Source organism: Oncorhynchus keta, chromosome 28 (assembly GCF_023373465.1).
Source record: "Oncorhynchus keta strain PuntledgeMale-10-30-2019 chromosome 28, Oket_V2, whole genome shotgun sequence".
NCBI classification, from domain to species: domain Eukaryota; kingdom Metazoa; phylum Chordata; class Actinopteri; order Salmoniformes; family Salmonidae; genus Oncorhynchus; species Oncorhynchus keta.
The window spans coordinates 35,564,785-35,587,702 of NC_068448.1; the positions used below are offsets into that span (position 1 = coordinate 35,564,785).

The following is a 22,918-nucleotide window of genomic DNA, read 5'->3' on the forward strand; positions in this document are numbered from 1 at the left end:
TTCAGCCGCAAGAGCATTAATGAGGTTGGGCACTGATGTTGAGCGATCAGGCCGCAGTCGGCATTCTAATTCATCCCAAACTTTGGGGTTGAGGTCAGGGCTCTGTGCAGGCCAGTCAAGATATTCTACACCGATCTTGACAAACCGTTTCTGTATGGACCTCACTTTGTGCACGGGGGCATTATCAGGCTGAAACAGGAAAAGGCTTTCCCCAAACTGTTGCCACAAAGTTGGAAGAACAGAATCATCTAGAATGTCATTGTATGCTGTAGCGTTAAGATTTCCCTTCACTGGAACTAAGGGGCCTAGCCCGAACCATGAAAAACAGCACCAGACCATTATTCCTTCTCCACCAAACTTTACAGTCGGCACTATGCATTCGGGCAGGTACCTTTCGCCTGGCATTTGCCAAACCCAGATTCGTCCGTTGGAATGCCAGATGGTGAAGCGTGATTCATCACTCCAGAGAACATGTTTCCACTGATCCAGAGTCCAATGATGGCAAGCTTAACAACAGTCCAGCCGATGCTTGGCATTGCGTATGGTAATCTTAGGCTTGTGTTCAGTTACTCGGCCATGAAAACCCATTTCATGAATCTCATGACGAACTGTTTGTGTGCTGACATTGCTTCCAGAGGCCGTTTGGAACTCGGTAGTGAGTGTTGCAACCGAGGACCAACCATTTTTAAGCACTACATGCTACAGCACTCGGGTGTCCCGAACTGTGAGCTTGTCTGGCCTACCACTTCGTGGCTGAGCCGTTGTTGTTCCTAGACTTTTTCACTTCACAATAACAACACTTACAGTTGACAGGAGCAGCTCCAACTGAAAGGTGGCATCCTATGATGGTGCCACGTTGAAAGTCACTGACCTCTTCAATACGGCCTATTCTACTACCAATGTTCATCTTCGGAGATTGCATGGCTTTGTGCTCGATTTTATACACCTGTCAGCAACGGGTGTGGCTGAAATAGAAGAATGCACTAATTTGAAGGGGTGACCACATACTTTTGTAGTGTATCTATCTTTCTATCTACAGTTGAAGTCGGAGGTTTACATACACCTTAACGAACTTGGGTAAACTTCGGGTAGCCTTCAACAAGCTTCCCACAATAAGTTGGGTGAATTTTGGCCCATTCCTCCCGACAGAGCTGGTGTAACTGAGTCAGGTTTGTAGGCCTCCTTGCTCGCACACGCTTTTTCAGTTCTGCCCACACATGTTCTCTAGGATTGAGGTCAGGGCTTTGTGATGGCCACTCCAATACCTTGACTTTGTTGACCTTATGCCATTTTTCCACAACTTTGGAAGTATGCTTGGGGTCATTGTCCATTTGGAAGACCCATTTGCGACCAAGCTATAACTTCTTGACTGATGTCTTGAGATGTTGCTTCAATATATCCACATAATTTTCCTACCTCATGATGCCATCTATTTTGTGAAGTGCACCAGTCCCTCTTGCAGCTAAGCACCCCCACAACATGATGCTGCCTCCCCATTTTCTGGAATTTTCCAAGATGTTTAAAGGCACAGTCAACTTAGTGTATGTTAACTTCTGACCCACTGGAGTTGTGATACAGTGAATTATAAGTGAAATAATCTGTCTGTAAACAATTGTTGGACAAATTACCTGTGTCATGCACAAAGTAGATGTCCTAACAGACTTGCCAAAATATAGTTTCTTAACAAGAAATTTGTGGAGTGGTTGAAACATGAGTTTTAATGACCCCAACCTAAGTGTATGTAAACTTCTGACTTGAACTGTATCTACAGTGAATTCGGAAAGTATTCAGACCCCTTGACATTTTATTACGTTACAGCCTTATTCTAAAATGTATTCATAGTTTTTTTCTCTTCAATCTACACACAATACCCCATATTGACAAAGAAAAAACAGTTTTTTTGAACTTTTTGTAAACTTATTACGAATAAAAAACTGAGATATCACAAGTATTCAGACCCTTTACGCATTACATTGTTGAAGCACCTTTGGCAGCGATTACAGCATTGAGTCTTCTTGGGTATGTCCCTACAAGCTTGGCACACCTTTATTTGGGGAGTTTCTCCCATTCTTCTCTGAAGATCCTCAACATGCTGCTTGGTATCCAATCTTTGCACACTCTTGGCATTCTCTCAAGCAGCTTCATGGGGTAGTCACCTGGAATGCATTTCAATTCACAGGAATTTCTTTCCTTCTTAACACGTTTCAGCCAATCAGTTGTGTTGTGACAAGGTAGGGGTGGTATACAGTAGATAGCCCTATTTGGTAAAATACCAAGTCAATATTATGGCAAGAACAGCTCAAATAAGTAAAGAGAAACGTCAGTCCCATCATTACATCATTACATAAAGGACAGTCAATCCGGAAAATGTCAAGAACTTTTAAAGTTTCTTCAAGTGCAGTCGCAAAAACCATCGACTGCTATGATGAAACTGGCTCTCCTGAGGACCGGCACAAGAAAGGCAGACCCAGAGGATAAGTTCATTTGTTAACTGCATCTCAGAAATTGTAGTCCAAATAAATGCTTCACAGAGCTCAAGTAACAGACATCTCAACATCAACTGTTCAGAGGAGACTGCGTGAATCAGGCCTTCATGGTCGAATTGTTGCAAAGAAACCATTACTAAAGGAATCCAATAATATGACGAGACTTGCTTGGGCCAAGAAACACGAGCAAGGGACATTAGACCGGTGGAAATCTGTCCTTTGGTCTGATGAGTCCAAATGTGAGAATTTTCGTTCCAACCGCCGTGTCTTTGTGAGACGCAGCGTATGTGAACGGTGATCTCCAAATGTGTGCTCCCCACCGTGATGCATGGAGGAGGTGTGATGGTGTTTTGCTGGTTACACTGTCAGTGATTTATTTAGAATTCAAGGCACACTTAACCAGCATGGCTACCATAGCATTCTGCAGCTAAACGCCATCCCATCTGGTATGTGTTTAGTGGGACTATCTGTTTTTCAACAGGACAATGACCCAACACACCTCTAGGCTGTGTAAGGGCAATTTGACCAAGAAGAAGAGTGATGGTGAGGCATCAGATGACCTGGTCAGATGACCACAATCACCCGACTTCAACCCAATTGACATGGTTTGGGATGAGTTGGACCGCAGAGTGAAGGAAAAGCATCCAACAAGTGCTCAGCATATGTGGGAACTCCTTCTGTTGGAAAAGGATGTTGGACAATCATTACAGGTGAAGCTGGTTTAGAGAATGCCAAGAGTGTGCAAAACTGTCATCAAGGCAAAGGGTGGCTAATTTAAATAATTAAAAATATAAAATATATACAGTGAGGGAAAAAGTATTGGATCCCCTGTTGATTTTGTAGGTTTGCCCACTGACAAAGAAATGATCAGTCTATAATTTTAATGGTAGGTTTATTTGAACAGTGAGAGACAGAATAACAATTATTATCTACTTCTGTCTGGCTTTTTGAGATCAACTTCTACAACGAATACATTATGTCTAATTAAGCACTAAGGACCAAGGACTTGTGGTACTGTCTATGGCCAATATACCATTGGATACACATGACACAATGCAGAGTAAGTACCTGGATGCAGCCATTAGCCTTGGTATGTTGGCCATATACCACAAACCCCGGAGGTGCCTTATTGCTATTATAAACTGTTTACCAAAGTAATTAGAACAATAAAAGTATTGTTTTGTCATACCTGTGCTATAACACTGTTTCAGACAATCAGCATTCAGGGCTCGAACCACCCGGTTTATAAGGCGCTTTTGATCATTTCTGAGTGCTCTGCTAATTTACCAGAGAGAGAAAGAGAGCATACCTCCTAGCATGTTTGTCTGTCTTTGAGTGTAGTCTGCACGTGCGCAAAATGTCTTTGATTTCATATCAATGACACTGCCGGGACAATATCACAGACATTATGTTGTGAATAAAGACTATAAGCATTTGCCACTATACAAATTCAATTCAAGCAAACACATCAACAGTCAGAGCACATAATAATCTAATGTCCATCGAGTTAGTAGATGAGCCTATCAAGAGGCAGCAAAGAGCCATGCCTTTGCGCATGTGTGAAAGCACTGAGTTCGCGCCAATCATGAAAGTTGAACCGCACTGACTGTCTTTAATTCCGGAGATTTGAATTCGGGGAGATACATCTTCCATACGGCTTTAGTTATGTTTCAGGTGCTGACCAGTTCTGTCTGTGGCTTGACAGCCGGTACTTGTTAGGTTGCTTTAGCTAAAGAGCTCGTTTACTAATCTGCTAATGTAGCCAGCTAGCAAGCTGCGCGAGCCTGCTGAAAAACGATGCCTCCCCTGACTTTGAAAGGGATAAATGTGGATTTCCCTTTCACCCCATACGAATGTCAGAAGGATTATATGAGCAAGGTGATCGAGTGTCTACAAAACGTAAGTATTCTTTATGGACCCTCAAATATGCCCATTTTGCTATCAAAGTTTGCAAGCTATCCAGGAAGTGCATTTTTTGTGAAATGTCATTGGCCGTCGGGACAGATTGAGGTTGGTCAACATGTTCAGATAAATAAATTAGCTAGCTATCAACCTGAATTAATAAATGCAGGAATTAATACAAATGAATACTTTAAAAAAGTCAAATGTAAACAACCTAGCGGCAGTGGAAATGTAAACTCTTAATCCCCATGTATGGACAGTGGCCGCTACACAAACCAACAGATTCTCAGCAGTGCAAGGGGAACGCTATTGAAACTTTTTGGTTGAAACACATTTTAATAAGTGTATTTCAGAAGGTAAATGGGGTTCTGGAGAGTCCGACAGGCACGGGCAAAACCCTATGCCTTCTGTGTGCCACCCTTGCCTGGAAGGACTACTTCAAAGACACCATTTCTGCCAGGAAGATAGCAGAAAAAATGGGAGGAGCAGAGCTTTTCCCCAACACACCATTGGCATCGTGGGGGACCACTGCAACAGATGGAGACACAACAAGTATGGGCACCACACACATAGCATCTGTTCTGCAAGAAAAACGGCTCATCTATCATATAACTGCCATCCCGATGTTGCTGATTGCAAAACTAGGCTAATTCAGCAAAATATGCAGTCCAGTTCACATAGTTTGTATCAGTATTTATCAGCTTATGTCTTTTCTCTTAACACGGTTTATACATACTATATTTCGTTTTCTTTAGTAGATCACCATGCTTTTATATTTACACCTGTATGTTAATACATTTTTAAAATCCCTTTTATGATGTCTTTGTCCCTTGTAGCTTATTATACTGATATTCCAAAGATCATTTATGCATCCAGGACACATTCTCAGCTGACCCAGGTCATTAATGAGTTAAAGAACACTTCCTACAGGTAAGGGCCTTCTTGTTAATCCTAGAAGACTCACACCCTTGTGTACGTTGCAATTATTGTCAGTGTTAAAATGGTGTTGTTTTCTGACTTTCAGGCCCAAAGTGTGCGTGTTAGGATCCAGGGAGCAGCTTTGTATTAACCCAGAGGTGATGCGTCAGGAGAGCAACCACCTTAAGGTACAGAAAGGATAGGAATAAAGTTGGAGAGGTCAACACAGCTTGTGATGAATCAACCATATTAGGGTGGACAGTAGAGGTGCAGTGAGCTTCTGTCAATGTGCAATTAGTAGATGTCAAGTCTGAATGTGTGAGGCATCAAATTAGTTTGTTTTCTGTCTTTACCAAATCAGTCTATACCCTGTTCTAATCACTTTACCAAATCCATATGTTTTGCTTCTATAATACATAATTTACAGTTTTCAATCTTTACGGTATAAATAACACATTCTGTCCTTTACAAATTATTTTTATCCATAAATATACATGTTAGACATTATTTGGGGATTTCAGAGCCTCAGTTGATATATCCTGAATCTGACTGACATGGTATCCTCTTCCCAGGTTCACATGTGTAGGCAAAAGATATCCACCAGGTCTTGCGTCTTCTACAACAATGTTGAAGGTATGTGTGTAAAGACATTGAGAGAGGATGGCTCATACCACAGAATTAAATAGAACACTACTATAATATAGTAAACTAGTAATATGTGTATCTTTATGCCTGGTACTGTCTTTAAGCACTGACTTTTATTATCCTCTATGATTGAGGGCATCGACAAAATCTAGTAAAAACAGAAGTTCATAAACTGTTGTGTACAGCTGTCTTCCCCCAACATAGTAATTGTCATTGACCAATAGTTTAATTAATTAAAATCCCTGCAATTAATTGTGAAATCGGATCTTTGATTTTCTCCCATCTCCAGAGAAGAGCATGGATAAAGACCTGGTGAACTCCATTTTGGATGTTGAAGATCTGGTGAAAGCTGGCAACAAGCAAAGGTATGAAATCTCCCATTCCACCTCTTCTTGTACTATTCCACCCCTTCTTCCAAACCCCTAGCCTCACCAGCTTGGCTACAAACCGGTATCATTAGTCTTGTTTGTGGAGGGCATATTGGAATATTAATGTCTCTGGAGCATTTAAGCTGCGAAGGCTGTTTCAGGGGATGCCGGTTGCCAGATATGAAGGCTTTCAGTTATAGCTGGAGCCATCAGTTAGGGTATGGCAGCCTACTGGATTCCCTCTGATGTGCCACCCCCACTGGCAACTAATAGAAACCTGGGAAACAGGAGGATGTTTTGAGGCATTATGTTTTGTAATTAATTTGTCTTGCAATTCAGATAGGCAGGGGGTGTAAGTACTAGAGGCAAACTTTTGGATGTAGCTATATGGGATTTGTAATTATTCACTCAACTACCGTTTTGCCAGGGAGGTTTAGTTTGAAACTTGTGTTTTTACAAGGTCAATTATTTTCATACTTATTAATGAAGATTCATTGAATTCAGTCTTTAACCTGTGCCGATCATCTTCATTCCAAATCACACTGAACTCATCTGTTTTTTTTCTCTCTGCCATACTCTTTCTTCATGCAATCATTGACTTATTTCTGGAGAGGACTTTTTAATATCCCTATTTTGGAAATGTATTGGTTTCCTGGAGTATCCCATTTTCTTTGTCTCACAGTTGCCTTGTTTCCATAGGGTCTGCCCATACTACCTCTCACGTTCCTTGAAACAGCAGGCAGAAATCATATTCATGCCTTACAACTATCTCCTGGACCCAAAGGTGAGCCAAGTGTTCCTCTGTGATTCTGAGAATGCGAGGCCATATGGGTCGTATTTATTAGTGCACACTGTAGCAAAATGTTTTGCACAAAAACAAAGGTTTCTTATTGGATAAGTTAAGGTAGTCCCTCTCTTTCCAAGTCTGTTGTCTTCTGTTTGGTGCCGAGTGAATACGACCCTGATGTATGAGGAGGCACAATAAATTCTCCCTGAAAATGGTCTTGACCGTTCTTTAGCTTTATAGTACTAGCAAGTCATTTACTTAATCAAACAAGAATTTAGAGGATCATACAGTATATCCAATGCTACCAAGTTAGATTTGTTGACCTGTCGGTTGACTGGCTTTGTTGAATCAAATGTAACTGCTCGTTATGATGTATTATTGTTGAATCACACTAAAGAAATGTGTGGTCTCTTTTCTCTCTCTGCAAAGTTATAATGCAATATTTTAGATTTCAGTTTCAGTTAGTTGCTTAATAGTAGTACAAATATAGGCTTTGTTAGAAATTGCTGTGTCATGCCTGCCTTGAAAGAGTCTTAAGTGCTGCTTTTAGGTACTTGGTCAATCTTACTTACAGCACAGGTTTCTCATGTGCTAGCCATTAAACCCCTGTCAGGCTTATTTTAGACTGCTATATTAGCATGTTTTAGTCATGACATGGATGCATACAGACTACATATTGGCTTTTAAAATCTTGTAAAGTATATGTTCACAAAATTGTGCCCTTTTCACAATTCATTTTACATTTCTTCCTCAATGCTTGACAGAGTCGCAGGGCGCACAACATCGAGTTGAAAGGGGCAGTGGTCATTTTCGACGAAGCGCATAACGTGGTAAGTTGGACTGCAGGTCTCCTTGGTTTATTCATGAGCAATGGAGGTCATTGATAATTGATGATCCCCTTCTTCACCCAACACCATTTTGAAACATCCAAGTTCCATGAAGATATAAAGCATTCTGCCTCTCTTAAAGGAAAATGTTAATACAATTTTAAGGTAGTCGATTATCCAAAGCACTTTTTTTGGCTAAATGCCTTCATCGGGGCACAATAGGAAGATACATTTTTTTATAAGAGAATGTTGATGGGGCACATTGCCACTTGTGCACACAGTTCTGCAAAAAATATATGTAAAACTGCAAGTTGCAAAAAATACCACCAACACATTTCATCAATATACACTCCCCTATGTATTTATTTGGAAAGTAAAGCTAAATCTTTTAATTTGTCTCTACTTCAGCATATTTGATTTGAGATCAAATGCTTCGTGAGTCAACTGTACAGAATGTCACCTTTTTTATTTGAGGGTATTTTAATACTTCTCTGTTTTATCCCAGTTATTTTCTATCCTCTACCTCCAGGGTTGTGTTCACTAAAGCACACTGTAAAACATGAAAATCAAAAAAGTATTACTGGACAAATTCAGGTAATACCGTGCCTTTTTACAACCTTTTCTTCCTACTGAACAACACTATCCTGGTGTGTCCTATTAAACCGCCTCCAGCCAGAGCCAGTGTGGCAGCCTTCCGTGAGAGAGCCTGAGAACAACCTGCTCTCCTCTGGGTGTTATGCAATCTGGCCACTGCCTGATCACACACACCGCACTGCAGTCAGTGTACAGCCTCCCTGCCTGCCTTTTTAGACCACAACCAGATCGGAGTGGGGTACGGAATAGAACATGGGGAGGCGATGTGCAAGTCACGCAAGGCTGTTGTTGCCCAGCCTCCCAGCACTAATAGGAGCTTCTGACTTTGCAATAATAACCCGGCAGTCATATGCTCCAAAACCAACTCCTCATGGCTACCAAGAACAAACGTCGCACAGCACTATAACATTGTGGAACATGGTCATGAATAGAGTCAGAGAGGCATATTTGTTATAAATAGTACATTTCTATCCACAATGTTTGCCTACTGAACGTGGCCCTGATTGGCTTCTCCCCCTGTGAGAAAAATGTCCATTATCATCATTATAGCCCTCGTCACACAGTTGGCTTTCCTTTACAACTATTGTTTTTCACTGTGTGGATAGAGAGTTGAGATATATTTATTTCAGTAAGGTAGCTGTAGTCTGCTTTTGTGAAACTAAAGAGCAGCCATAAAATGACTGCCAGACAAACAAACTGCAGAGCACGAGCATGACTAAGCCAAATAATCGAGATCTGCATCCATAGTGTGTCGACACTGCCACCCTTAGTCCCCCCAAGCCCCAACCTAAATCCATTTTATAGGTTGGAAGAAAAAATGAGAACCAGCCACGTTGATTTATTTATTATGTCTCCATTTTAATTTCAGGCAAAACTGGTTTGCTTTCAGTGGCAGCCTCCTGTCTCTCTGTGTCTTCCTCCAACCCCCTGCCCCGCCCCGTCCAGGAGTTTGGAGTTATTACAACTTTGTTCTCAATCTGGAAGGCTGCCAAGTGGCTGGCTGCTGGCTGTTGTCTCTACAGTCTCCCAACTCTGATTGCCTACTGCAGTACTATACAGTGCATTTGGAAAGTATTCAGACCCCTTCACTTTTTCCACATTTTGTTACGTTACAGCCTTATTCTAAAATGGATTAAATAAAACATTTTCCTCATCAATCAACACACACAAACCCATAATGATTAAGCGAAAACCGTTTTTTTTTTCTTCAAATTGTTGCCAATTTATTTTTAAAAATTATATATTTTTTACATAACTATTCAGACCCTTTTGCTATGAGACTTTCATTGATCATCATTGAGATGTTTGTACAACTTGATTGGAGTCCACCTATGGTAAATTCAAGTTGACAGTGCATGTCCGAGCAATAACCAAGCCATGAGGTCAAAAGAATTGTCTGTAGAGCTCAGACACAGGATTGTGTATAAAAACATGTCTGCAGCATTGAAGGTCCCCAGTAACATGGTGGCCTCTATCATTCTTAAATGGAAGAAGTTTGGAACCACCAAGACTCTTCCTAGAGCTGGCAATTGGGGGAGAAGGGCCTTGGTCAGGGAGGTGACCAAGAACCCGATGGTCAACCTGACAGAGCTCCAGAGTTCCTCTGTGAAGATGGGAGAACCTTCCAGAAGGACAACCATCTCCGCAGCTCTCCACCAATAAGGCCTTTATTGTGGAGTGGCCAGACGGAAGCCACTCCTCAGTCAAAGACACATGACGGCCTGCTTGGAGTTTGCCAAAAGGCACCTAAAGGTCTCTTAGACCATGAGAAGAGGCAGGGACTGGGAGACTAGTCAGGATTGAGAGAAAGATGAAGGGAGCAAAGTACAGAGAGAACCTTGATGAAAACATGTTCCAGAGCGCTCAGGACCTCAGACTGGGACGAAGGTTCGCCTTCCAACAGGACAACAACCGTTAGCACACAGCCAAGACGTGGCTTTGGGACCATTCTCTGAATGTCCTTGAGTGGCCCAGCCAGTGACCGGACTTGAACCCGATCTAACATCTCTGGAGAGACCTGAAAATAGCTGTAAAGCGATGCTCCCCATCCAACCTGACAGAGCTTGCGAGTATCTGCAGAAATGATTCACCATCATCCTAATATATTCCTCCATTAGAAAGGTTTAAGCATGGCAGATTACGGTTCAACCATTACCAGGTATTACGAGACCATTTTTCAGGTATTTAGCACTTTGTGCAAAACTCATGAACAGGAAAAATATCCATTAGGCACTAAAGAAGACTGACAAACAGGGATGGACTACCTGGATGTTTTGAAAACAAAGTACTCCTTTTCATTTGCAAAACAAAGGAAACTGTTTCTGTTTACCCTTATGAACATGAACCACTGTACATTTTTCCTCTGACTGCTCTGACCACTTAAAATGCCCACAGGAAAAGATGTGTGAGGAGTCCACATCCTTTGACCTCACGCCCTACGACCTGGCATCAGCTATTGATGCTGTGGACAAGCTGCTAGCGGAGCAGGCCAAAGAGGCCGGGCGAGGAGACGTCTCAGAGGACTTCAATATGGAATCCATAAATGGGGGTCAGAATAATTATTGTCCACACAATTTGCAAACTCATTGTAAGGACAAGCATTCATGATCCCCCCTATATTCATATGCAGAGATCAATGAAGTAATGTCCTCCTGGTTCCATTGATTGAGTAATGTAGTAAAATTATTGTCATAATACAATTCACACATTGTTCAATTTGAAACTATTTTTTTTTTTTTTTTTTTGAAAGTGCCACCTTTAATAATTCTTTCATTCCAGGTTTGAAATTGGACATAACCACCATTGCTAAAATAAAACGTAAGTTATTTTATCCTGTTTGTCATGCAACCATCATACACTCCTCTCTTAAAAGGAACATTCAGCAGTTGCTACATCCATTTTTGGACTTATAAATGAATTATACGTACCCAATGATTCATGAAGAATTTAACTTATAAATGCCTTATGAGCTTAGTCGTACCCCATCAGAACCCAAAATATAAGCTTGTTTTATGCCAATGGTTGTAAACAAATAACATTTTAAACAAAAACTATAGATATCTTTTAACGTTAACCTTTATTTATCTAGGCAAGTCAGTTAAGAACAAATTCTTAATTACAATGACGTCCTACCAGGGAATCATGCCTTTGTTCAGGGGGTTAGAATGACAGATTTTTACCTTGTCGGCATGGGGATGCGATCCAGCAACCTTTCGGTTACTGGCCCAACTCTCTAACCACTCGGCTACCTGCCGCCCCCTATATAGTTTTAACCATGTGTTGAAGCTATCATTTTGATATGGATGGTCAGTTCTTGCATCTCTAGCCCTATGCATTTGAGAGTGGTTACATTTCTCCAGCCCCATCCCTCAGCTTTTTACCAAACCAGGGCAAGGGAGACTGCTTTGTTATTGTTTCTACTGCTGATTGCTGCTTTAATAAGAATGGGATTTCACCAATGAATGTGTCTAATGGTTTAAATGTGTAGTATCGTAGAGATTGCACTGCACAACTCCCTTCTTACATAAATGGTTTTTGCAGAGATACTTCTCGATCTGGAGGCGGCCATTGATTCTTACGACGTGCCGGACAAGGGGATCACCAAACCTGGAAGGTGTGTGCTTCTGGGTTTTGCAGAGGGTATACGTGATATTAATATTGAGATGTTTTTGATTATGATTATGTTGATTATGATGTTTTTGATTATGGCTGTCATCACCGCCCAAAAGAGAATTAAGGATAAAGTCGGTGCATTTATTTTGGAACTCACCTCATAGCACCATTGCAAAAGCACTTGACAGGCTATGCATTTGGTTACTGCTGTCATCTCCAAAGATAATGAAGGGTAAAGCACATTTTACACTTCATGCACATTAGTGTATTTTTTTTGTAATGCCCTTCAAAGCATCATGCTTGCATTTACAGTGCCTTCAGAAAATATTCACACCCCTTCACTTTTTCCATATTTTGTTGTATTAGAGGCTGAATTTAAAATTGATTAAATTGAGAGATTATGTAACTGGCCTACACGCCATAATATCAAAGTGGAATTATGTTAAAAATGAAAAGGTGAAATGTCTTGAGTCAATAAGTATTCAACCCTTTTCTTTATTTTTTTCTGTAGCAAGCCTAAATACAGTGCATTGGGAAAGTATTCCAACCCCTTGACTTTTTCCACATTTTGATACGTTAGTCTGATTCTAAAACTGATGAGAGAATGTTTTTATTTAATCCATTTACACACACTACCCCATAATGGCAAAACGAAAACAAGTTTTTAGAAATGTTTGCGAAATATAATAAAAAAACTGAAATAACTTGCATAATTCAAACACTGCCAAGTCTGTGCAGAGCTGTCATCATGGCTACATTGAAGAATCTCAAATATAGAATATATTTTGATTTAACACTTTTGGTTACTACATGATTCCATATGTGTTATTTCATAGTTTTAATGTCTTCAATATTATTCTACAATGTAGAAAATAGTTTAAAAAAAGAACGAAAACCCTTGCATGAGTAGGTGTGTCAACTTTTGACTGGCACTGTATACACAGTGCCTTTGGAAAGTATTCAGACCCACTGACTTTTTCACATTTTGTTACATTACAGGCTTATTCTATAATGGATTAAACAAATATACATTTTTACAAATATATTAACATTAAAAAACAAATGCCTTATTTACATATGTATTCAGACCCTTTTCTATGAGACTCGAAATTGCATCTTGTTTTCATTGATCATCCTTGAGATGTTTCTACAACTTGATTGCAGTTCACCTGTGGTAAATTAAATTGATTGGACATGATTTGGAAAGGCACACCTTTTTAGAATAAGGCTGTAACAATGTGGAAAACTTTCCGAATGCACTGAACAATTATCTGTGAGTTCCCTCAGTCGAGCAGTGACTGTCAAACACAGATTCAACAAATGCCTTGCCAAGAAGGGCACCTATTGGTGGGGGTGGGGAGGCAGACATTGAATAACCCTTTGAGCATGGCGAAGTTATTAACCACACTGGATGGTGTATCAATACACCGTCACTACAAAGATACAGGCGTCCTTCATAACTCATTTGCCGGAATGATGGAAACTACCCAGTGATTTCACCATGAGCCAATGGTGACTTTAAAACAATTAGAGTTTAATGGCTGTGATAGAAAACTGAGGATGGATCAACATTGTAGTTACTCCACAAGCTAGCAAAATAACAGAGTGAAAATAACTACAGAATATGAACAGAATATTCTAAAACATGCATCCTGTTTGCAATAAGGCACTAAAGTAAAACTTTAAAAAATGTGGCAAAGAAATGAACATTATGTCTTGAATACTAAGCTCAGGCAAAATCCTAGAGGAAAACCTGGTTCAATGTGCTTTCCAATAGACTCTGGGAGACAAAATCAGCTTTCAGCAGGACAAAAACCTAAAACACAAAGCCAAATATACACTGGAGTTGCTTACCAAGATTACATTGAATGTTCCTGAGTGGCCTAATTATAGTTTTGACTTGAAAATGGGTGTTTAGTAATTGCCAACAACCAACTTGGCAGAGCTTGATGAATGTGCAAATGTTGTACATTCCAGTTGTGCAAAGCTCTTAGACTTACCCAGAAAGACTCACAGCTGAAATCTCTGCCAAATGGGATTCTATCATCTATTGACTCAGGGGTGTGAATACTTAATGTAAATGAGATATTTCTCTTTCTTTTTCAATACATTTGCAAACATTTCAAAAAGCATGTTTTCACTTTGTCATGATGGGTTATTGGATGTAGATTGGTGAGGATTAATTAATTAATCGGTTTAGAATTCAGGCTGTAACACAACAAAATGTTGAATAAGTCAAGGGGTATGAATCGTCGTAGAAAGCGCTCATCCACATTCTGTACACTTTAAACCATCCCTCTCAGCTTCATCTACGAGTTGTTCCAGACGGCTCACCTCACATTTGACACAAGGACGCCCATCTTTGAAGCCCTGGAGCAGATCACTGGATATCTGGCTGGAAGTGAGTCTCTGTTCATATGGCTTCCCCTTTATTCAGCCATTCTTGTAAGTCGCTCTGGATAAGAGCGTCTGCTAAATGACTTAAATGTAATGTAAATGTAAATTCTGATGTGATATCAAGTTCAAATCTAAAATAACATTTTGAAAGCTAATTCAATAAATTCTAAAATGTTATTATTGAGCTATTGTATGTCCACTTGTCTGAAGTCCTGAGTCATTGTAGTTTTAGGATTTAAGTTGCGCCTTCCATTATTTGCTTTCACTTTTCACTGCCTTTTCTAGTGCTGTACCTTACATTGTCATTTGAATGCGGAGTGTCTGAACATAGTTAGTGATGGAGGTGATACTATAAGTGTTTATTTCTTTTAACATTTTAACAGAACCAGGCATATTCATGAACACAACTGGATTACAGAAATTGGCGGACATAATTCAGGTTTGGTGCACTTTTAAAGCGTTGTTTTTTTTCTTTCATGTATTTATTTTTAATAAAAATTTTACACTAAATATGCAGAGCGTTTCCTGTCCTACAGATGGGACAGAGGGAAGTAAAGAAACGGGATCAGGGAAAGAAAGAAGGGGATGATATAGAGGGATTAGAGAAGGGAGATGTGGTTGAAATAAAGAAAAATACAAAGCATTGGAACAGGAACAATGTCCTTGTTTTAAGTCTATCAATGTATGTCCAATGTGAATACTGTATCATGTTCTTTCTCTTCTTTTCTCACTAGCTGGTGTTCTGCGTTGATACACAAGAGGGCAACAAAGGTGCAAACATGCCGCTCAACATGCAATCCAGCACCACTAAATTTAAGGTGTGTAATAGTCACTGTAGTCACTTTCATCTGTATCTGGAAATACAAATGCCAATCAGAATTGTAAATTTGAACCATGGTTTTAATACGGTTTTGGCACATATCCTCTGTCACAGGTCCATATCCATAAAGACACCAGCCATCATAAGAAAAAGCAAAATACTGATGTGTGGTCTTCATCTTCCTCCAAAAAACAAGGTAACAGTCTGTGTCGGTCTTTGTTGAACAAATACATTTCTTCAAAAATTGAAAAGAGAGATTTCATTTTTCACTTTCGCTTACTTGGCGAATGCAGCTAGCTAGTTTAGCCTACACAAACACCCGGCTCAGAGAGAGATGCTATGTTCGCTACCTGGCTATGGCTATCCAAAACTGAAACTCTTCTAAGTCAAGCTGAGCTTTTGGTTTTCTTAATTTATTGCCACAGGCCCGCCGGTGTAAATGCTAAACTGTTTGCCAACTGTACACTCTACTGCATGATTGTATGGGTTTACTAATGTGTCAGTTCTATTAGCTATGCTAACTATGACGTTAGCTAGCTAATATGTTGACAACGATGTAGGCTGTGTAGCAGTTATGATATGAATGTTCGACTTGGAACGTTTTTTTGTTGTTGCCTGGTCACAGACCACTAATGTGTTGTGCACTGAAGTCCACAAGCGAAGGGAAAATGTGAGAGAGGAGGATAGCGCATAGATGTGAGAAGGAATTGCAATGAGCAAAGTGATCATGCTGTTTGTATGTGGCTGCAATGAAAGTGAACTGTTTGCATGTGATCAGGGGTGTATTCATTCCGACCGATTCTGTAGAAAAACATTTCTTAAACGGAAGAAAACCGAACGAAACAGCCATAAACATACCAGAATTTGTCCAAATGAAACTCCAATGATTAGACTAATGATTACAACTTAGATCAGCAAGAGTGTGCAAGGCAATATAATGTGTCGCTGTCTGTCACTTTGATTACTAAAATGTTTATCTCAACCTGTGCACCTACATTGTAAAATTTGATTCGTAGGCTAGGTTGTAGCAACCTCATGATGGCTATAGGGAATATTTGAGTCTCGTGTAGTAGCCCAAACATATCGATTTTACATTGAGCTGGGTGAATGGAATATGAATGATATGCTGTACTAGAAATAAGGTCATGCTCATAAAAAAAATACTAATAATTGTCCTCATCTTAAACGGTACCGACCACCACAAGTAGAGATTTCCTTCATTATAACAAAATATTCTTCAAACATAAAGGTAAGTATTTTTATATACATATCCTTTTTTATTTTTCAAAATAATTAACAGGCCTTTTCATAAACTGCTCTAACAGGAACACTGATCTCAAGTTTCCTAGACAAATGGGTTAATACTCCGTAGGACTACAGTATATAGCACTACGCAGTGGTGAATTAGAGATACATCAATGTGAGGTGGCCTCTTGAGGACTCCATTGTAACTTTTGATTGGTAGCTTCCAATCATGATTTACAGTGCATTCAGAAAGTATTCATACCCCTTGACTTATTCCACATTTTGTTGTTACAGCCTGAATTCAAAATGGATAAAGTATAAAAACCATCTACACATAATGACGCAGTGAAAACATGTTAATTAGCTAATTTATTGAAAATGAAATGGAGAAATACTACATTTGCATAGGTATTCACACCCCTTTGCAAATTGAGCTCAGGTGCATCCAATTTCCTTTAATCATCCTTGATGTCACTATAACTTGGGAGTCCATCTGTGGCAAATTCAATTATTTAGACATGATTTTGAAAGAAACACACGTCTTTATAAGGTCCCATAGTTGACAGTGTGTGTCAGAGCAAAAACTATACCTTACCAAGGAACTGTTCATAGGTCTCCGAGAGAGAATTGTTCTGTGTCATATATCTGGGGAAGGGAATAAATCATTTCTAGTGTTGAAAGTTTCCAAGCGTACCGTTCCATTGGGAAATTGAAAAAATATGGATCTACCCAGACTCTGCCTAGAGCTGGCCATCCAACCAAACTGACCAACCGGGCAAGAAGGACCTTGGTCAGGGAGGTGACCAAGAACCCAATGACAGAACTACAAAAGTTATTTGGCTGAGATGGGAGAACCTGCCAAAAGGACAACGGTCTTTGATTAGAGAAATGTTACACTTTGGCCAGAATACAAAGCACTTTGTCTGGAGAAAACCAGGCACAGCTCTATGCTATGGATGCTTTTTAGAGGCAGGGACTGGGAGACTGAAAAGGATAGAGGGAACAATGAATGTAATCAAATACAGGCAAATCCTTGATGAGAACCTGCTTCAGAGTGCAAACAACCTTAGACTGGAGCGAAGATTCAGAACAAGAATTTGAATGTCCTTGAGTGGCCCAGCCAAAGCCCAGACTTGAGTCCTATTGAAAATCTGTGGGAAGACTTGAAGATTGCTGTCCACCACCACTCCCTATCTAATTTAACCGGGCTTGAGAAAATCTGCTAGGAAGATTGGAAGAAAGTCCCCCAATCCAGTTGTGCAAAGCTGATACAGACGTACACATACAAGATGACTCAAAGCTGTAATCACCGCCAAAGGTGCTTCTACAAAGTATTTCATTTAAAATAAATGTTTATAACATTTCTAAAAACATGTTTTCCCTTTGTCATTATGGGGTATTGTGTGTAGATGGGTGAGAATGTAATCCATTTTGAAAGCAGGCTGTAATAATAGAACAAAATGTGGACGGGTATGAATACTTTTTGAAAGCACTGGCATTGGGCGATGTTACGATACAATATCGCCCAACCCTTTGAGAGACACCGTCGATGGTAACGACATTGTGATGTAACAGACGATAGTTTTTATATATTTTATTTTTATAGAAGATATTTAAACCTATTTGTACATGACTGGCACCGCTGGAGTCGGGCAGTGCACAATTCTGACCCAGCCGGGTGACTCGCCAATTCACCTTCCTATTGCCATTGCCTTTTTCAAATATGTGTGTGTGTGTGTGTGTGTGTGTGTGTGTGTGTGTGTGTGTGTGTGTGTGTGTGTGTGTGTGTGTGTGGACTTAGCCTACTATTAACATAATGCAAGAGTAGGCCTACAATGTATGTAGATGGAGCGGAGAGTGCCAAAAGCTGCGCAAAATGTCAGATGACATTTATCTCGCTCACCTCCAATGTCGGATGATCAATGGGCCTTTTGCAGCAGACACTCCTTTTTAATCTGACTTGTTTTAAAACACTTAATTTCCCATTTTTGTCCCAATCGCCATTCTGTTTGAATGTGACACGTTGGTCTATGCATATTTTTCATGATTAACTTTAAAATGGACATAGAAGGCCAATACAGAGTTAGAAAGTTATGTTTGTGAATAAAAACATGATATGGTAATGAGAGCGAGCGAGACAACCAACAATTGCAATATAGAATAATTAAATGGGAAGTTTAGACAAACCTTATAAGTTTCTGGCTTCCACCTGACAAGTTGTGTGCTGCAGGAAAATCCTTGCAAAACAACAGCCAATAATATAGGCCTGCACTAAATATAAATGGTATTTAATAAAGTTTGCAGTAAACGTTACATGTACAAGTTAAACTTCTAAATAGATATTTATATTATTGTGGAAGTGTTTATTCATATCCCTGAATTGCGCAACAGGTGTTATGTAAGTTCTCACAGCAGCACTTTTAATAACCGGGAACAAAAAATGTATGTCTCCTATAAAAAGAATAACCCACATTTGGATAGGCTACAAATTAAGCTAATTAGCTCTCCCAAGAAGACTGCCCAGTGATTGTCTTCTATGGTGAACATGTGCTCTCAGTTGAAATCGTCCGAAATCACCATTTGAAAGGGTCTCGTGTCACATCGTAGGCCTACAACGTTGAGTTCCAAATCACCATTCAAAGTTATCGGTACCACATATCACAATATGATTTGGTTTATATTTATTCATTTGCACACAAGAAAATACAATATTGGTAAGATGATTTCCACATTGTAGTCTAATGATTAGAATTTGATCGGTGGTTTGTGCATGACACAGGCTGCATTACAGATAGTTTCCTGCATTGCTAGGCAACGCAACGACGCGCCCCAGGTAAAAAATAAATGGATGATACAATTGCATATCAGTGATGTCTGGACAGGTTGATGGGACAATGTGTCATGCCAGACATCGCCCAACCCTAGGAGGCACTGTATCTAATGGAAACAGGATGTTTCATGTATGTATTTTGAACACTGAGATCTGTCTGTATTCACAAAGCATGTCAGTGTAGGAGTGCTGATTTTAGGATCAGTTTGGCCTTTTCGATCATAATGAATAAGATTTATATTGACGGGGGACCTGGGGCTTTATGTACCAAGCGTCTCAGTGATCAGCACTCCTACTCTGAGGCAATTTGAGAATAAAGGACCTTGTACTACAGGTTGACATTGAGATCCCTGTACATTATAGAAGAGAAGTCCACTGCTCTCCTCGAAGAAAATCTGAATCAACCGGTCACTTTAGATCTAGCTACAGGCAGTGTTGCTTGGCCATTCTCCATCCAAATTCTGTCTGCAGTTAACTGAGCTAAACAGAGTGTATTATGGACATCTGCGCTCATGTTTGGACAGAGTTCCCCGGTTGAATGATGTACCATGGTGTTTTACGATTTTAAGAAACCAGTGGGGATGTGGTTTATTCCAGGAAATGTTCTGAGTTACTGGTGCTTCTCGCCTGGGTTCAGCATGCAGGAGCTGGTGAGGCAGGGTGTGCGCAGCATCATCCTCACCAGTGGGACCCTCTCCCCTCTGTCCTCATTCACCTCCGAAATGCAAATGTGAGTGTCATTTGTCAACCACACACACACACATGGGGAAAAAAGCTATAGCAGGATATTAGCCATCAACTTTGTTACTTACCTACTTGTCTTGTCATTCACATGTTGGTCATTTAGCAGATGCTCTTGTCCATAACATAAGAGACAGTTCTGTTTTTGTGTTTTTTCTACTGACCTTGGGTTTCCTTTTTTGGGTTTCACTTCTCTTGACCCCTTGCCCCCCACAGTCCCTTTCCAGTATGCCTGGAGAACCCCCATGTGATTCAGCATGATCAGATCTTTGTCAGCATAATTGACTGCGGTCCAGACAGCGTGCAGCTCAGCTCAGCATTTGACCGCAGGTGGGCACCTCCACCGCTGTGACTACCCTCTCTGGGGGGATATACAGTGCCTTTGGAAAGTATTCATACGCCCTTGACCTTTTCCACATTTTGTTACATTACATCCTTTTTCTAAAATGTATAAAGCAAAATCACTCATCAATCTACACACAATACCCGATAATGACAAAGCAGAAACAGGTTTTTAGAAATGTAAGATAATTTATCAAAAATAAAAATGTAAATTTCACATACGTATTCAGACCCTTTACTCAGTACTTTGTTGAAGCACTTTTGGTGGCGATTACAGCATCAAGTCTTCTTGGGTGTGACACTACAAGCTTGGCACACCTGTATTTGGGAAGTTTCTCCCATTCTTCTCTGCAGATCCTCTCAAGCTCTGTCAGGTTGGATGGGGAGCATTGTTGCACAGCTATTTTCAGGTCTCTCCAGAGATGTTCAATCAGGTTCAAGTCCGGGCTCTGGCTGGGCCACTCAAGGACATTCAAAGACTTGTCCTGAAGCCACTCCTGCGCTGTCTTGTGCGTGTGCTTAGGGTCGTTGTCCTGTTAGAAGGTGAACCTTCGCCCCAGTCCGAGGTCCTAACCTGCTCCACAGTGCTTTTCATCAAGGATCTCTGTACTTTGCTCCGCTCATCTTTGCCTCAATCCTGAGTCGTCTCCCAGTCCCCGCCGCTGGAAAACATCCCCACAGCATGATGCTTGCCACCACAATGCTTCACCGTAGGGATGGTGCCAGGCCAAAGAGTTCAATCTTTAGATGCCTTTTGGCAAACCCCAAGCGGGCTGTCATGTGCCTTTTACTGAGGAGTGACTTCCATCTGGCCTGAATCATGGAGTGCTGCAGAGATGTTTGTCCTTATGGAAGGTTCTCCCATCTCCACAGAGGAACTCTAGAGCTCTGTCAGTGAGCATTGGGTTCTTGGTCACCTCCCTGACCAAGGCCTGTTCTACCGATTTCTCAGTTTGGCCAGACGGCCAGCTCTGGAAAGAGTCATGGTGGTTCCAAACTTTTTCCATTTAAGAATGATCTAGATCACTGTGTTCTTGGGGACCTTCAATGCTACAGAAATATTTTGATACCCTTCCCCAGACAATTCATTCGAACTCATGGTTTTTGATCGAACATGCACTTTCAACTGTGGGACCTTCTATTGACCAGTATGTGCCTTTCCAAATCATGTCCAATCAATTGAATTTACTGCAGGTGTACTCCAAGTTGTAAAAACATCTCAAGGATGATCAATGGAAACGGTATGCACCTGAGCTCAATTTCAAGTCTCATAGCAAAGGGTCTGAATACTTAAGTAAATAAGCTATTTCTGGGGTTTTAATTTTTTTTTTTTTTTTAACAATTTCTAAAAACCTGTTTTCGCTTTGTCATTATGGATTATTGTGTATATATTTTTTAATCCACTTTAGAATAAGGCTTTAATGTAACAAAATGTGAAAAAAGTCAAGGGGTCTGAATACTTTCCAAAGGCACTGTATACATGATAATATCATTCTAGTTTAATTAACACACACTCACTATTTGTTTCAAAGGTTTGTCCCTGAAAACATGGCATCTTTAGGGAACACTGTTGGTAAGATGAATATATTCTACAAATTAATATCTGTGCGTTCTTGATTTGCGGTGGCATTTGTGTATCTTGCCTTTGCAACCATGAGAGAAACTAAGTTACACATCATAGATGTTTTTGAATATATTGCAATGTTTATCAATGTTAAAAACATAATGCTAGTCCTTTTTATACTGCAAAACGTTATTTGTGCATTGTTTAAAGTACTTGTGGTAATCAAAATGACTTGTCCCAGTAGTGATGTGTAGTGTTGTAGTGAGATGTTTTGGGGATTTAGAGGGATCTTTCTATTTTTTTTTTCCAATGATCCAAAGTGAACAAAAGTATTTAATGTATTGATTAATAACAACAAAGGCTATTCAAATATATTTTTTTTACTAGTGTAATGTGTATCCTTAAATTTTATTTAATTGGTGTAAACACCTTGAAAATCACTCATTACAGAGATATACAAGGACCTTGAGAATGACCTCCAGTGGCAAATTGTTATCGGGGGAGGGGTATATTATAGGGATACTACAGAATTTTAGCATTGATGCCCGTTATCTACTTCCCCTGAGTCAGATGAACTCGTGGATACCATTTGTATCTCTGTGTGCAGTATGAAGGAAGTTAAAGGTAGTTTCACTAGACTTCTATCCATTGCTCTAATGCTAGAGAGCATTGGCTTGAGAAACATACTGGAGACAACCCATTCTACTAAATTACCTAAATTCTCATTATTTTTCCTTTTTCTTTCTGCAGTGAATCTGGGCCGTGTTGTCCCTCACGGTTTGCTGGTGTTCTTCCCCTCTTACTCTGTGATGGACAAGACTCTGGAGTTCTGGAGGGTGA

At 40.1% G+C, this 22,918-nt stretch overlaps 1 protein-coding gene across 3 annotated transcripts in view; it reads left to right on the top strand.

The window, feature by feature from the left end:
- The first annotated feature begins 4,028 nt into the window (after positions 1-4,028).
- The window catches only part of rtel1 (regulator of telomere elongation helicase 1), a 55,178-nt gene continuing 36,288 nt past the window's right edge, over positions 4,029-22,918 (top strand). For 2 of the 3 annotated variants that reach the window (XM_052482890.1, XM_052482889.1), the window contains exons 1-19: positions 4,029-4,385; positions 4,742-4,940; positions 5,225-5,318; positions 5,413-5,494; positions 5,879-5,939; positions 6,241-6,316; positions 7,019-7,103; positions 7,871-7,936; positions 10,922-11,075; positions 11,306-11,344; positions 12,068-12,140; positions 14,443-14,540; positions 14,920-14,975; positions 15,271-15,354; positions 15,471-15,552; positions 20,029-20,161; positions 20,389-20,502; positions 22,047-22,087; positions 22,829-22,914. In XM_052482890.1, coding sequence (XP_052338850.1) covers positions 4,284-4,385; positions 4,742-4,940; positions 5,225-5,318; positions 5,413-5,494; positions 5,879-5,939; positions 6,241-6,316; positions 7,019-7,103; positions 7,871-7,936; positions 10,922-11,075; positions 11,306-11,344; positions 12,068-12,140; positions 14,443-14,540; positions 14,920-14,975; positions 15,271-15,354; positions 15,471-15,552; positions 20,029-20,161; positions 20,389-20,502; positions 22,047-22,087; positions 22,829-22,914 — 1,725 coding nt within the window. In that variant the 5' untranslated portion in view covers positions 4,029-4,283. Of the gene's footprint in view, positions 4,386-4,731; positions 4,941-5,224; positions 5,319-5,412; positions 5,495-5,878; positions 5,940-6,240; positions 6,317-7,018; positions 7,104-7,870; positions 7,937-10,921; positions 11,076-11,305; positions 11,345-12,067; positions 12,141-14,442; positions 14,541-14,919; positions 14,976-15,270; positions 15,355-15,470; positions 15,553-20,028; positions 20,162-20,388; positions 20,503-22,046; positions 22,088-22,828; positions 22,915-22,918 lie in introns of all 3 variants that reach the window. The other variant, XM_052482891.1, reaches the window with a different exon arrangement.